The sequence below is a fragment of the Mustela lutreola genome, chromosome 8, assembly GCF_030435805.1.
Source record: "Mustela lutreola isolate mMusLut2 chromosome 8, mMusLut2.pri, whole genome shotgun sequence".
NCBI lineage: Eukaryota > Metazoa > Chordata > Mammalia > Carnivora > Mustelidae > Mustela > Mustela lutreola.
Genome location: NC_081297.1, coordinates 44,667,672 through 44,684,246, shown reverse-complemented (window position 1 = coordinate 44,684,246; position 16,575 = coordinate 44,667,672). Strand labels below are relative to the sequence as shown.

The window sequence follows — 16,575 nt, the reverse complement described above, 5'->3', positions numbered from 1 at the left end:
GTCATCTCGATCTTACCACCACCTAGCCCAGTGTTTGTAGGAGAATGCACTGCATAAATGTTTTGTTTTGTTTTTTTTTAATAGAACGATCTCTTCAGAAGTTTCTGGAAGCCTGAGCCAGGACACACGGTGTAAGGTTTTACAGGCGAGATAAACACGACACCAGGCGAGGTAGGCACAAGGCACGATTTATCAAAGGCGCTCTCCTGCGAAGTTTCAGGGCTCAGGAGAAGGGGAACCAGAAAAGTTGCATCCGGAGGATGTGGGCAGCCTCCGGCAAGGCACCCCAACTCTGGAAAGAGGAGTGGGGAAGTCACGCTGGGAGGGGGTCGAGTGGGTCTTTTATCTGGGTTAAGAGAGGGAATAGGTTCACAGCCATATAAGGTACGGTATTCGGGGGGATTGGAGGGTTGTGGGAGTCCTGATGTTCTGGTTTCTTGCATAGGTATCCGGTTACTTGTGGAGACATGACCTAGGCATACATCCTTATGGCGGGAGAGTCAAGGTTTAAGAAAGGGGGGGCCTCGAAGATGGTGGACCGGCGATCATTTCTATTGTTTCTCCTGCATTCCCAGAGCCGCCAACCCAACACACAGGACCTGGGTTTATTTAGTTAATGTTCATAGTAGAGTGGCTGAGACTGTCCTGAGGTCTCATTTCCTGAGAAAACCCAGCATAAACAAACTTCGCACTCTAAGTTCCCTCTTGGCTGAATAAAGAAGGACTAGATGATCTCTAGGGTCCCTTATAATTCTGTGATCCTTGTGTCCCAGGGAATTCCCTAGCAGAATAGGTTGTTGAGTACAAAAGAGGCAAGTGTGGCCTCTCTCAGAAGGCCTTTAAGATGACCCATAACCTCTGGGATGGTTGGACACAGGAAAAAAAAATGCGACCTTTCAGAGTCCCATGACTTCCTCGTTTCAAATATATTTCTCTTCCCTTTGCCACCTTCTCCCCCCCCCCCCTTCTCCCGGCTTCTTCCTCTTCTTTTCCTCTTTCCTTATCTGCTTTTCTTCTTCTACCCATCCCACGGCACTCTCCCAGTACCGCTAAGTCCACCTCACCCGCTTTCTTTTGGTCTCCCGATTTATCTATCTCTGGTCCCCTTCGTTTATCCTGCTCCCCTATCCACTCCCTCGCTCATCTCCCTTCTCTGTCAGCCCTGCAGGAACCTGAGACTCCTCACGAAGCCTGGAGGTGGGAGGGTGGGTGGGTGGACCCTGGCGCGGCGGTCCCGCCCCTCGGTGCGTGTGTGAATGTCTGTGTGGCCGTGACGCGGCGCCGGCGGCGGCGGGGAGGGAGGTTGGGCCCGCTGGAGAGGGAGGCGAGCGGATTGCTGGGGCTGCTCGGCTCCTGCGCGCCCTCGCGCTCCCCGCCGCCCGCCGAGGCGCAGGCAGGGCGCAGGCGGCGGCGGGCGGCATGGAGAGCCTGCTGGAGAACCCGGTGCGTGCCGTGCTCTACCTCAAGGAGCTCACGGCCATCGTGCAGAACCAGCAGAGCCTCATCCACACCCAGCGCCAGCGCATCGACGAGCTGGAGCGGCGGCTGGACGAGCTAAGCGCCGAGAACCGCAGCCTGTGGGAGCACCAGCAGCTGCTGCAAGCCCAGCCTCCGCCCGGGCTCATCCCTCCGTCGCCAGCCCTGCCGCCTGCCACCCCGGCCACCGCTGCCGCCGCCGGGGCCCAGGAACCTCTCCAGAACCACGGACAGATCTCTCCCGCAGCGCCACAGCCCTCGCCGGAGCAGCCACCGCTTCAGCACCACGGACAGCTCCTGGCGCAGCCCCAGCCGGGCCCCAGCACCAGGGCTCACGCACCTCAGTCGCCCCACCAGCACCCAGTGGCGCCTGGGGCCGTCGCCGACAAAGACAAGGAGCGGCCCCCGAGTTGTTGCACTGCTGCTGGAACCCTCCTTCAGCATAAATCCCCCGCCGCCCTCGGCAAGGGCGTCCTGAGCAGGAGACCCGAGTGAGTGGGGAAGAAGGGAGGCGGATTGTAGTGATAGAAAGGGAAGCAAATGGGTGTAAGAAGGAGATAAGGGGGAAATTGGGATCCCCTAAGAGTCTGAAGGACTAGGACAACCTGAAGTGAAGAGATGAGAAGATGTTTGGAGGTAGAAGTGTGTCAAGGAGATTTTGGGGGAAAGAGGGATTGATATCAGTGTTTGAGAGGTTTCAGGGGATGTTGGAGCAAAAGAGAGAATCCAGACCCTTACGGAGGGGCAAAGAAGGGAAAAAATGGGTTTTTAAGTGATTGGGGATATCAGAAACTGACAGATTTTAAAGGGGACAAGATCAGAAGGAAGTTGTGATGAAGATTACACTGAAAAAGAAAAAAGAAGAGCTGAATTTTTTTTTTTTTAAGTTAAGAAGAATTTGGAAGGGAGTTTAGGTAGTAAAATTATTTGAATGGAAAGAGACAGAGGTTTGGCAAAGATGCATGTTAAGAGCTTTAAAAGGACTAGGGTCCAGGAAGAGTAGAATTGGGGTCTGAGAAAATTTAGGAGGCAGGGGATAAGGCTGAAAAGAAGGAATGATGTGAGGAGGCAGGGGTGCTGGGGATAAAGAAAGGGTGGGAGAAAACATTTCCCAGGGGAATGAGTCTAGCTCTTTCACTGATGCAGTGGGATCAAAGCCAGGAGTGGCTCTTAGAGAAAGCTTACTCTGCTGACCTGAGTGGGCATCTTTCTTCTGAATCCCCACAGATTCAGAAGACACAATGCACCAAGCCAATGGAGGACTCAGTTACAGCATGAGGACTCAATCTGGCTATAGCTCTTTCCCTCTGACTCAAGGAGGATTTCTGTGCAGGATGGTTGGCAATTGTGGAAGGGGAACAATGATGAGAGAGAGAGTCGGCAAACGGAGTTGTTGGCATTTGGGTGTTTAAGTCTCTCTCTGTTATAGCTGGTGACTGCATTCTTGTTTCCACTTGGTTATTTGGTGATATTAGGAATCTCATGTTGGGTCCTGAGAGAAAGATACTCATTAGCCCCCAGTGAGGGACTCTAGGACCTCAAGCTCTTTCTTTACTTTCAATGTCTATGAACCAGGGACATGGGAAAAAGAGATGAAAGAGGACTGGAATGTTCTCTCCTCTGTATTGGGCATGCTGTGACATATCAGCTTCCTTCCTCTGAGTATACAGGTGATGGGAGAACTGCATGGAAGAACGGCTCAGGGGAAATCAGTACCTAGTCAGCACTTGACACTGACAATGGTGATGTTACAGGAGGAGGTGGGTGGGGGTAGCAGGATGGAGAGCCAAGAATCTCATCTCATCTAGTCTCTGCATGTTTCAAGTCTGCAGATACTTGTGGGGATTTGGTGTATTCCTTCAAAACTCATTTTCTCCTCATATCTATGTAGTTAGAGAAGTTGGGGAAGGATATGTTAACTCATAGAGAGTAGACTTGACTGGAACCATGGTCTCCTAGGGGTGAAGACCCAGGATGATCTGACTTGGCAGACCTATAGCAATTGCATCAAGCCCCCAAAAGGTGCACCCTTCTTCCCCAGCTCCCCCAATGGCTCATCTGTCCTTCTTTCAGTTTCAGTTTTCTTTCCTTATCTGACATAAAAAGCAGAAAGTCAGGTTTCCCTCAGTGCCCAGGATTCAATAAGACAATGTTCTTACAAGGTGTTATGTGGCTTTCCCCTAAATAGGGGGGAAAGACCTATTTCATTTGTTTTTCTGGGGGTTGCTACAGCTTCCTGATAATTATGATTCTTCACCTGCTTCCTCTCCTGATGCCCTTTGGTATCTCTTTTCTCTTCCCCACATTCTCTGCATCTCTTCAGGGAACCATGAGCAAAAAGGGTTGAGGAAAGATCATTTTTTCTGGGAAAAGGAATTTGTTGTGGCCCCCAAAGTAGCTTGAAGAGCCCCAATTCTTCTGCCCATAGCGTCTTCATCTTTCCTTCTCCTTTGTCCTGTTTTTGCTTCCCATAGGAGCAAAACAAAAATAAGAAATAATTAGAATGGTAGAGGAGAGTGAAAGTTGTTAAAAATCTCTCACCTAGGAAGTTGTGCCAGGCACTAAGAGGTTAATACCCCAAGTAGCCCCCTCCTTCCTCCAGCTCCTCCAGTGTCTCCCCTTGCTCGGAGCCTGGACACCAAGAAACAGAGAGAGCATCTTACCTCCTGTCTGCAACACTCTCTCCCCTTGGATGTGAAATCATGGACATCTTGGCTGGCTGAACACCTTTTGTGCCTTTTGTGCCACTCATTCCTCCCCACTGTTTCGCTGAACTTCAACCCAAGTTTCCCCCACAGAACCTCAGTAATGACTCACTGTTGCTGATTACATTTGGCCCCATCTAGATTCTACCCCTGATCCCCATTTTTTATGGCTATTCTCCTCTGCCCATATCTCTCAGTGGTGCAGGGCTGGATGTAACCAGCAGGCAGAGATCTTTACGGGTAGAGTGAATTGATGAGAGGAAGAACAGAGCCAGCAGCCCTCTCCTTGATGTTTCTTCTGGGGAGCTCCCTGCTGAATCAGTTCTCTACTGGGCACGCTGAAGTAAGAAGAAGACATGGCAGATGAGGTCTTCTGATCATAATTTTACTGAAATCCTTTCTCACTTTTTACTTGCCCTTCTCTGGCCTCATTATAGTAAAGATGGGGCCCTGGGGAGGTTGCTGAGGGTTGGGCGAGGGTTACATGGGGCCAGGCACTGTGTTAGATGCATTATCTTCCCACACAGTTTGTCTCTTGTACCCAGAGCTCCTCTTCCTGCCCAAATCCAGGAGAGGCAAGAGCCCCAGGGAACCTGGGCCCAGGAAACAATGCATCATTTAATTGTCATCAGATCTGCATTATTATGCAGCCTTGCCTCTCTCTCTTCCTCTTCTTCAGCTGAGGGCGATAGGAAGGTGGTGGCCTTAGAGGTCAGGCCAAGGAAGTGACGATGAAGGAGTGGGTGAGTGCAAAGATATCACGGAAGAAAGACGCTGGAGGGGTTAACGTTCTTTCTCTGCATGCTTCCTGGCTTTTGCTAAGCTCCAGCCCCCACTGCTTTTGCCTCTTAATGAAAGCAGCTATCTAGCTTCCTCCTCTTTATTTTTTCAATCAAGGCTCACAGCATCTACAGAATTGATTATCCCTTTCCTGGCTGGAGTCAGAGCCTCAGCCTGATCTGGCAAAGCCTACTTCGTGCCGTGGAAGCACATGACCCTACCGGAGGCTACTGGCTTCCCTGGGACCACAGCTTCTCTGTCTGAACACGTATGCCCACCCAGCCAGCCATGCATTTACAGCCCATGTTCTCCAGCCCGAGGCAGGGGATTACTGGAGGCTGGATAAGATTCTTGAATTATAATTCACATTCAGCTCCTACTTCAACCCCCCCCACCTCCAAGTAGTCAGGAAGTCTGAATGGCTCAGTAGCTCCTGTCCTCTCCTCTCTTCCTTTGTCCCTCATCTTCCTCTTCTACTTTCTCTTCCTCCCTACCTTTCCCCTTCTCTTTGTTCTTCCTTCTCTCTTTCCCCTTTCTTCTCTCCCCTCAAACTCCTTTTCTCTCCCATATTTTCTTCCTCCTATCTTTCCTTTGATTCCACTTCCGCAGCCCAGTGAAGTCTCCTTTTCGCTGCTCTCACCCTTTAAGCATAAAACAAATCTTGGGTCACTTTTTGAGTTCCACGGTGTCATAATGACTGCAGGCTGAAGGACAGACAATCATTAGATGCGCTTTTTAGCCTGTTGTCTAAAATGCTGATCGGAGCAGGTGTCTCTGTCCCCACTGAGTCAGGCTCGTCCGCCTAGAGATGGTGGCTCCTATGTGGCCCATTCTGAGAGCTACTAAGAGAGTGTGAATGTCTGTCTGTCAGTGGAAAAACAGGAAAGAAGCAAGCAGTCTCTGTCGACATACCTGAAACATATATCTAGAATCATCCAAGCAAGTGTAAGCAGATTGCTGCTCAGTCTATCAGAACAGAACAAGGTGACAAGGAGGAGCATACTGAGAGCCCAGAGAGAAGGTTTTCTTGGATGGAGTCAAGGGTTTATGTCAGGAGGAGTAAGGGCCAAGGGCAGCTGGAAGGAGGATGGAGACCCAGAGATTCAACTCATGACCTGTGCTGCATATGCATATCGTTCCCTCTTCGGACAGTACAGTACCCCCAACCCTAATCACTTCCCACCAGGCTAAACCCTATCAGCAGAGTAAGAAGAGCCTTAACACTCAGAGTCCTTGTCTACCTGTGGCTGGAAGGCCTGCTTGCTGAAGAAGCAACATGAAGGCCAGTGCTCACCAAACTACCTGCCTACCCTCCTTTTCTCCTCTACCCCCAGCAAGGAGAGGAATTCCAGCTGGGAAGCTGGAAAATGGGGCCAGAAGGAAGGTTCACCGAGCGGAAGGAGTATGCATCCTTTTGCTCACCTAGAAGCTGGCACAAAGTGGGCACTTGTAAAGATTTTCTGTTCCCTGCTTGCCCAAGAGCCCAGACCTTCCTCCCTTTCATCCAAAAAGAACACAGCTCAAGAGAAACGAGTCACCCCTGCCTCTGGGAAAACCCACTGTTCTCTGTCCTCCTCACCAGCTCCCAGTGCCTTGCTCCATTCGAGTTCTCCTTCCTCACTCCAAAGCCCTTCCCGAGCCCACATAGCGAACACCATAAGGGCCCCATGAGACCATCCTGGAACATTCTCCTGTTGGCTTGAAACCCAACAAGAGGAGCAGTAGTTGGCTCTGCTGATGCAGCAGATATCTGTGTGGCCCGAGTTTCAAAGGTCACTTACGAGACAAGGCAGATGGAGTCAGGTGTGGGGGGAGAGCCAACAAAAGCGAGAATGATCCTGAAGAAGAGGGGAGAGCTGGGTCCAACAGCTGGACATGTGGTCTGGAAAGAGACTTGGATCCTGAATTTAAATCCCAGGTAAAGATTTTTAGACAGACTGACCTTGCTGGGGAGCCTCAACACTTCTCACTGGGGCCCAAAGATACTCTCAGTGGCCCTGGACATTAGCTAAGCAGCAGCTTGGTGTGGGGGTTCTTAGTAAGAGGTCCTGGGGACACTCTCATTGCACCTGGCAGACCCCCAAGTGCAAGGCCATCTGGCAGGATTTCCAAGCCTTGGGCCACTGCAGCACCTTCTTCCTCAGCTCCTGGAAAAGCACAAAGGGCAGGTTCTCACCCAGGCTGCAAAGGGTTTCTTGTTTTGAGGGAGGAGAATGGCGGTCATCTCCATGTCAAGGAGTGAGGGCATTAACAAACAAAAAGGGTGAGGAGCAGTAGGAGGGAGAAATTTTTAGACTTTTCAGGCTGAAGGTGAAAGACCCGCGGATCCCCTTACCCAAGAATCCAACACTGCCACTGGATGCAATCAGCAAGAGGTTCTTTATTGTTACGCAGGCGCCTGCGGGTGGTCAGCGCGCGCCTGCGGGTGGTCAGCAGCTCCTGCTAGCTGAGCACCCCTGGCTGGGGTGGTGCAGGATTTTTATAGACAGGTACAAACAAGTTTTGGGTGGGGTGCAACTGATTGGTGGACAGTTTGAACTTTTGAAAAAGGCATACTTGGTGTTAGCGGATTGGCTTTGGAAGACCCCCTCGCGCGAAGAGAAAGGCGGGAAGGTGAAACAAAGGGGAAGTTTGACCTTATTACTCAGCAGAAAGGCATCCTGTCTACGTGACCTATGTGACCATGCAGCCCCCTTGCTTACATGACCATGCCCCGGCTATTAGGAGAGGGTATCTTGTTCAAACAGGAGTCAAGTGTCATGCCCTAAAAGCCAAGCGGTTACAGAAAGGCAAAAGAGCAGTTAATTAGTTAACGACGGGGGGGGGGGGGGTCTTTCAAAGGGAACTTAAGGAACTAAAGAATCACGGAATTTTCAAGATCTAGGTAGTTAAGAACATGGGCTTTGGAGTCAGGCATCTCTGGGTGTGAGTCCTGCTTTATCCCCTACCAGCTGTGAGATCTTATAGTCATTATTTACCTTCTTTAAGCCTCTGGTTTTTTCATTTATAAAATGAAAAGTAACATATACTTTGAAGGGTTGCTGTAAAGCTTAAAAATTAAATGGTATCATTTAAAAAATATTGTTCTGGAAACCTAATAAGTGCTCAAGATATTATAGCATTTCTACAGATAAAGAACCCAGGGCTCATCCCCAGTCAGACCACAATGAAAGACCTGAAACCAAGTTCAAGATCCCTTTCCTGCTTCCAAGCCAGCTTCCTACATGTGCCCTTTTCTCATCTGCCCCTCGCTCTTCGGACAGTGCGCACCCAAGCTATTTCGTTTGCACGCATGTAGAGCTTACCTTCGAATACAGCCAAGCAGGACAAATCCACCATCCCTTAGTGATCTGTGATGGGGTCTCACAACTTTATTGTTGAGAAATGCCTCCTTAAGCTCAACTGAAATGTCTTCTGTTGCATTTTAAGATGATTTGCACTTCTCCTAAGGACATCAAAGGGATCACCCAATGCCCCGTGGTGATAAGAATGATCTTGCCCGTTTTCTAAATGGGGAAGCCACAGTCTCCTCTAGTATATGAACCTGTTGAGGATAAAAGTAAGAGGTGAGGGGAGTGGAGTCTGGGCCAGGAGAATGTGTCCCAGTTCCCTGGAATGAAACCTACATGCATTTGTCCAAATTTTTCCATCCTGGGAATTTTGAAAGGGCAGCCCTGTTCTTTGCAGCTCTTTCTGAGGTTCGAAAGTTGAAAACAAAAACAAAAACAAAAAACAAAGCCCAGCAGGGTTTGCCTGAGGAAAGAACAGCCTGATGTGTCGTGGGACTTGGGGTGGTGGGTTGAGGGAGAAGGCAGGGAGGTTACGGGAGGATTCTACTTTCTCGGGTCAAGGCTAGATAAAAGAGTTTCTTCTCCTAAGACTTCCTTAGATGAAATGCCATCTAAGAAAAAACAAAAAGCAAAAAACAAAAACAGAACAGACAATGGGCTTCTGACATTCCCTCCCAGGGCGGTTGTGGCTATGAGGCCACCACAGGCAAAGGCGGCCACGGGTGGCCCTGGGAGCAGCAGAGGCCCGGGCTGCTTTGCGGTGGTTCCTTGGAATATCCCATCTGGGAGGGTTATGTAACTCTGCAGGCCTGGTGTATATGCTGAGTGGTACCTTTTGTCCCCAGCAGGCAGGCAGGCGACTGTGGACTGAGGCCACGCACGCCTGTCCGAGCGCCTCCCCATGCTCTGTGCCGGCACTGGGCCCTTCCCTCCAGGCCACAGTTGCAGGGGTGGGAGAGCTTTTGGAGCTGGGCTAAGGTCCTCCAGCCCCGCTGGGAGGTCAAGCAAAGGTCAGAGCTAGAAAGGGCCATGGCTCCAAACTTACTGTGGCATGTGAGGCAACTATGGCTGGAGAGAGAAGTGACTGGTGTTTCCAGATGAGTTAGTGGTGGAAAGAGACCTAGCACTTGACATTATCCAGTGACGGGCCCCCGTAGCTGGTCAGGACTGTCCCGTGGATGTACGGGGCCAGACCTACAGCTAGTTATGGGAACTCAGGGGTCCCAGGGAGGTCTCTACCTTCCAGAATAGCTCGCCTCTGCCAGAAATTCCACAATTAGAGATTCCTTTCAATACTTCAAGTTTATCCCCCTGGTTAAGATGCAAATTCTCCTAGGACAGGAGAAAAACAACATTTAGCTCTATCAGCCTTTACACTTCAGCATGAAAGAGTTCTGATGTGAGCAGTGTCCAAGAAAGGATTTGATAAGGGGGGGGGGGTGCCATGGCGGCACTGGTTGACTAAGAGACAGAGCAGGAGGCTCAGAAGGAGTGGAAAGGTTCACAGGGGAGGCTGTTGAAAGCCTAAATGATTTTTATCTCTGCCATATTTTGCAGGGATTTGGAATTGCCTGGCCTGGACCTGGCAAGCTGAATGGCAGGGGGACCCAGGGCACTCCCACATTGGCTTGCCTCGGAAAAGTGATTATCTTGGCTGTAGAAGGGATACTTGCCCAATGAGCTTCATGGGTAAAAATCATTCGGCAGGAATTTAAGGAGCATCCTGATACGGGGTAATCTCTTTTGATCCTTTCTAGGATCTTAGAATAATTCTCTAGATGGCAAAATTTCACACGATTCTATTGGGGTCTGCTGTGAGGTTGGGAAGAGGTGGGTGAGAGCGTTAACAGGTGGTAGAGGTTGGGGTTACCTGGGCCTGGAGAGAATGGGGGGTGAGGGGCTAACTCAACATCTAGTAGGAGCTTGATAAATACTGCTTGAAGAAACAATCTCCTAATATGTAGGTCCCAGGCAGGCTCAGCAATCATTGGGTGGAGGGAGGTAAGCATAAGGTGTCCAGGCTGAAGAAGATCTCAGCTGGAGGGAATCTCTACTGGGGGAGGAGGTTGTGCTTAGTTAGGCCCCAAAGCCCGGAGTCTGCAGCTGAGCACAAGAGAGAAGCTGGATGAGAGGCTCAGCTCTTAAGGCCAGCTGGGGAGTGAGGGCCACATCAGGGCTTCTCCCACCCCAATCCTCTCCATGAGCCTGCAAAGGTCTCCTCTCCCTCTGCCGCCAGCCTCTAACCCTAGACCAGTCCAGTCCTTCGTGTGGGAAACCGTGTTAAGGATTAAGCATGAGAAAGCCCTTTGAGTATTTCATCTCAGTGACCCTGCCCCAGGCCCATGGCCTTGTCAGAAGCTTGAACCAGGAATAGGCAATCGGTCTATGATGATGGGAAGGAAAGGAAGCCCAAGATGTGGCCATGTCTCCAGGTGGAAAGAGAAGAGAGAGAGAACTGGATTCTGGCCTGAGGGATGAAACAGGGACCAGCCTCAGGCTCCAGGCCTCTTACTCCTATTTCTTGACCGGGCAGTGTCAGCTCTGTTCAGGGAAATGTCAGGACCCCGAAGGGAGGGTGAGCAGGTGTGTATAAGCATCAGATGTGTTCATGGTTACGGCTGTGCAGAGGTGAATGTGTTACTAGGGGTGGGGGAGAGGGATCACAGCACACACCATAAAAAGATGTGTGGACCTTATGGCAAAACTCAGCATAGGTCTTCCTTCTGCTTCCCCATGACTCCATGGTCTGGTTACACAGTCAGGACTCTGGGTTCTCTCTCCTTTCTCTGCATGACTCATTTCGTCTCTCTTGGCTAGCGAGTTCCTTCTGGGTCTTCCCCTCTGTAAAATGGGGCGAGTCTACATGCTCCCACCCTCACCCCGTTGCAGGTGTGAAAGGGACCAGGTTTCTGGAAGCTGCCAGCTCCTGGGAAGAAGGTTGCCTGAAGGGTGGGCAAGGGCAGGGGTCAGGGATCAGAGACTCTCTATTAAGGTATTGTGTTTGGAAGCTCAGACACCCAGCAGCAGGGTGATGCATGGAAAGCTGCGCTGTGGTTTTCCCTGGACCAGAGTTGGCCTATCTCTGGCCAGGGAGTGGCACCATATGACCTCTCTGGGCTCTGGAGCTGTCAGGTTCTACCAGCTGTCTCCCTGCTATGAGGAATGCACTCCCACCCCAGGCAGAGAGGCAAGGGAATTCCACAATCTCTTCCTTGATAAATGATTCCAATGCACCACAATTTTCATTCAACACATGAATTCAACACAATGATTATTTTAAAACGGCAACAGCGACAAAAACTCTACAAAGCGGTTGGGAAGCTCTTGCTTGTGTCTAGTTTCAGTGTATCCTGGCATAGACTGGTCTTTACAGAGATGTCCCGGATGCTTCCAAATTGGCTAGGTTGGCATCTTTGACATTCTTGGGGCTATTTCCCTCCTATGAGCCAGTCATGGAAGGCTAAAGGGAATTCCAGAACTAGGCAGGTCCCTGACCCAGAAGCCAGGCCCCTCAGTCCTGGTGGCTGTACCATCCTCACAGACCCCAAATGTAAGCTTGGTGCAAACCCCTCCCTTTCTCTGGGCCTTGATCCCCCCCCCCCCCCGATCAAGGGGGGACCATCACTCTTTGCCCCACTCTTGGACTGTCTCCCCTAGACTCACTAAGTCCACGAGAGGCAGAGCTGTTGAGAGGTTGCGGCTTAGACTTACGAAGTGACTTCCGAATGGTAAGAGCCTTAGGAAGGGAGGTCAGGATGGGGGACAAAGGGAGAATTCACGCTCCCTTTCAAAAAGAGAGAGAGAGAGAAAGAGACCCCTGCAATGTAGGGTGGTCCTGCCCTGCAGGTGGGGGAGGGACAAGGTGGATTCTGTAGAGGTTTCCAGCTTAAAGCACGCCAGGAAGTTCCACCGGGTTCCCTCCGGACTTCGCGTGACAACTGGGAGCAGGCTGGAAGGGAGAAGTCGGGAACCAGGAACCCCTCGCTCGGAAAGCCTGGGGAAAGCCCTTCCTCCCCTGGCCGCTTCCCCGGGGGCTTCTCCGCGGGGAGGGTGCGCGCAGCCGGGCTTTCGGCTGCGTGGGCGAGTTGGCGAGCTGCTCACAGCACGGTGGAACCTCCGGCCCCCGCACCGCGCCCGCCCTGCGCCGAGCTCCACGCTCCCCCGCGGGGGCGGGCACCCCGACCGGGGGAAGCCGCGCCTGCCCCCCCCTCCGCCCCGCCTCCCGCGCGCACGCGCCCCGCGCCCCCGGCCCGCCCCCGCCCGGCGCATTGCTGCTGAGTCACCCGCTCCGGAGGCGCAGCCTTGGCACCTGTGCGCTCGGGCTCGGCCGCGCTCGCCACACCCCCGCCCCCTCCGCCCGCCTTCCGGGGCCCCCGCCGGGCTCGCGCTGCGGGCCTTCGCTGGGCCGCCCCGCCCCTCTCCCTTCTTGCTTCGCCGCGCTCCTCGACCCGTATCTCGAGTGCGGCGGTTCCCCGCGGTCCGGCCCCGCCCCAGCCCCACGGCCCCCTCCGACTGCTCCCGGCGTGCGCACCGCCGCCCGCCCACGGCGTCTGGGAGCGCCCCCCGGCGCCGCTGCCGCCCGCGCCTTCTCGCGAGCCAAGGGGGGAGGTCGGGGCCTCCGTGCTGCGTCACCACCCGGCCGCTGATGCTCCTGCCGCCGCCGCTGCTGCCTGCCCCCAGCCCCAGAGTAGGATCGCTCCACGCCCCCTTCCCCTCTGGCGCGGATCCTTTCCCAGCCCTCCGTAGGCCCCAACCCAGGCTGGTGGGCGTGCATTCACCTGGGGGAAGAAGGGGAGAAGAAGGCATGGGCGACTTCGGGGATCAGGCCGGTGTCACCTAGGTCCAGCTTCTACACAGCATCCACCTCCCCTGGGTACAAGCCTCCCTCATACCCAGACACGTGGGCAAGAGAATCCCAGCTGTATCTCAGCCTTTCCATGGTTTATATTGTATTTTATAGAATCACTTAGCCTTAGAATTCTGGCGCAACCTATGATGAGGCATAATCGTTCAGAAAGTGGCACTGGGTTTGAACCCGCACTCGGTCACGTGCTCGCTGCCATACTCAGCAGTGACAGTCTTGGTTTTCTCATCTGAAACGGGGATGCACATACTCCTAACCTAGTAGGACTGCAGGGAAATAAAGAGGTCAGGCCAAAAAAGCGCCAGGCAAGGCGAGTGCCTGCGGGCAGTGAGCACTCAAGGAGGTATATTAGTTGCTGTTCTTTGGGGACCTTCGAGGCCAGAAAGTGCTTTTCGAAGGTAGAGGGCTCTCTTCCTTATCCCCCTTGTCTTCCAGAGGGCTCAGAACAGAAAGACTTCTCATTGACAATCCCTCCAACCCACTTATTTCCACTGTCACTCCCCAGAAACCACCTCCCCAGAAAAGTTAACAAATTCTCATGCAACCTTCCAGGGTTATTCTATGTGCCTTCAAGCAAACACACACACACACACACACACACACACACACACACACACAAATATATGTATATATTTGTGTGTATGTGTGTGTATTATCTTTTACACAAATGACAGTAAACTACATGCTGTTCTACACCTTGCTTTTCCCCCCCAATAATATGTCTTGGTGATCCTTCCATATGCAGTATAAAGAAAGCTGCCTCATTCTTTTTAATAGCTGTGAAGTATGCCATTGGCTGTGAATCTAGGTTCCTTCTTGCCTACTGAGAGTTTGGAAGGCAAGCTCTGGGTAGCCCAGCCGTGTAATCATTCGGAGGTGTTTCTCTGAGGGGTGGGTGGGTAGGCAGACATGACCTAGGAGTTCCATTTGAACTTGGCCCTCCAGTTGCTGAGGTGTGCTCCTGCAGCCTCCTCCAGACACAGATCAGTTGCCGTAGAAAGAAGACTCCGGAAACGTGCCTTCTTCCCTGAAGAGTCTTCGCCACTCTTTTAGCTTGGCTCCCTTTGTTGCCCATAGACATCAAGGTTGGGGGAGCTGCCAAGGTATATAGTCTCCTTCCCACCAGCCAAAGATGAGTCGGGAAACACCACCCATTTCAGGAAGTCTTCCTGAACTGATCTGAGGAGGAAACTGAGTTTCCCATTACCTCTCCCCCTACTTCCCACCTCAGGCTGAGCCTAATCCAGGCCTGGCTAAGAATAAAGTCAATTCTTTATTCCTTGGTTTAAAAGTGCTTATTTTCTTCTCTGTGTAAGTATGTAGTCATGATATGTCTGTTCTTCCACCTAACAAATACTCGGTCGTCTACCATGAGCCCGTTCCTACTGTTCCAAACACTGGGGTACAGTAGTGAACAACAACAAAAAAAAACCCTCAACTCTCGTCAGGAAGCTGACAGAAAAAAAAAAAAATCAGCAAGATTAAGAAAGAGAACATGGGTTGCATCTGATGGGGTGAGTGTCGTGGAGAAAAATAAAACAGAGAAGGGGACCTGGGAGTAAAGGGGAATCACAGCTTCAAACAGGGAGTCCTGGGAAGTTTTCACTGAGAAGATAACATCTGGGCAAAGACTCAGAGCCTGGGGGTTGGGGGGTCTGAGAAATCTGGGTGGGGGAGTGAGGATGGCAGAGGCAAAGCCCCCTTGAGGGACTGAGGGAACAGCCTGGTTGTTGAAGTAAGACAGGAATGGAGGGAACCCAGGGAGAATAGTCTGAGGCAAAATCAGAAATGTTGGTGGAGGGTTGCAAAGTGGGAGAGTGCAGGGGTGCAGCAAATCTTGTAAGAGATGCTACAAATGGGATCCACCAGGCTGTGTTTGGAAATGGGTGGGGATATGCTAGTTGCCACAATGGCTGGCTAGGTTGAGGGGGAGGTGTCGCTCCCCCAGCATTTGGGGGCAAAGGCTATGCCAAACAGCCAATAGAGCACAGGACAGCTCCTGCAGTGAACAATGTTCTTGTCCAAAATACCAGTGTTCTTTGTTGAGACACGCTGATAGGGTCTTGACGTCCATTGTGATGAGTTTGATTTTGACTTTAAGACAAACCCGGCTAAGGGGTGCTTAGATGGCTCAGTTGGTTAAGCATCTGCCTTTGGTTCAGGTCGTGATCCCAGGGTCCGGGCTCCCTGCTCAGTAGGGAGTCCACTTCTCCCTCTGCCCCTCTCCCCACTCACATGCTCTTTCTCACATAAATAAATAAAATCTTTAAAAAAAGAAAAAGAAAAATTAGGTTAAAAGGAACCTTGGCTGCTGGGTTGAGTTTCTGTTTAGAACAGCCCGAAGAGGAAGAAAGCTAGAAGCAAGGAGAGAAGACAGGACATTGTTGCAAAGTCCAGGCGAGGACCTGGGGTGGTAACAGTGAAGGTGGCTATGAGTGGTCAGACCAAGGATTAGTGTGGCATGTAAGAGAAAGGGGGATTGGACGTGAGTTCAAGAGTTTGGGCGAAAGTTACTGGAAGGGGGAGATGGGGAGATCTGGGTGGGGGGAGATTTCAGGAGGAGTTTCAGATATGTTAAGTTTGAAATGCCTCTTATGGAATGCCTGTTGGACACTCAAGGTTGAGATGATTGGTAGGCATTTGGAATGGACTGGAGATATACATTTGGGGAGGCTTTGAAAGCCTTACTGGATATCATCACCAAGGAGTGAGAAGACTGAAGAGGACCAGAGGTGGAGACTTAGTGCACACCGGTGTCAAGAGAAAAGCTGGAGAAGCATGTGGTGTCCTAGCAAAGAGGAGTTTCAACCAGGAGGGCAGGGACAGAGAGATAAGCCCTGGAGTAGAGCAAGGACCGGGAGAACTGCCCATCAGCCTTAGCAACGTGGAGGTAATCAATGACCTAGCTCTGATAACACAATCAGGGCAGAAGCCTGATTAGTGTTGGGTTAGGAGAGAAGGGAAAAGAGACAAACCAACCAAACGTGATGTGTGGACCTTGAGCAGGTCCTAATTCAGACCAACCAACTATAAAAAGACATTTTTAAGGCAATCAGGGAAATGTGAGCACCAATATTGGAGAATTATTGTTAATTCAGTTAGGCATAATAATGATCCCATTATTATATCTTTTTAAAGTTCTTACCTGTTAGAGATACATTCGAGCTAAAATAATCTAAAATGGGGTATGTTTTAAAATACCCCAGCAAAAAATATTGGGGCAGGAGATTAGTAGAATGCATGTTTGAAATTTCCCTAATAAGTGTAAGGATGAGAGAAGGAGAGGAACTGCAGACAATGAGTGCAGAAAACTCTTTGATGAATTTTCCTATAAGGAAGAGTAAAGGAGCGGGTTGATAATTGGAGGGGGCCCTGAGTTCAAGAGAGAAGATTGTTCTGGAAGGTGGGAGGAATAGCACATGTGTTTCCATCAGCATGATGGGCAACTCCACTTGCAGAC

The 16,575-nt window shown here is 51.3% G+C and overlaps 1 protein-coding gene across 6 annotated transcripts in view; it reads left to right on the top strand.

The window, feature by feature from the left end:
* Positions 1-1,294: 1,294 nt before the first annotated feature.
* IQSEC3 (IQ motif and Sec7 domain ArfGEF 3) overlaps positions 1,295-16,575 on the top strand; it is a 102,717-nt gene continuing 87,436 nt past the window's right edge. For all 6 annotated transcript variants that reach the window (XM_059184470.1, XM_059184471.1, XM_059184475.1 and 3 more), the window contains exon 1: positions 1,295-1,967. In XM_059184470.1, coding sequence (XP_059040453.1) covers positions 1,420-1,967 — 548 coding nt within the window. In that variant the 5' untranslated portion in view covers positions 1,295-1,419. The remainder of the gene's footprint in view (positions 1,968-16,575) is intronic.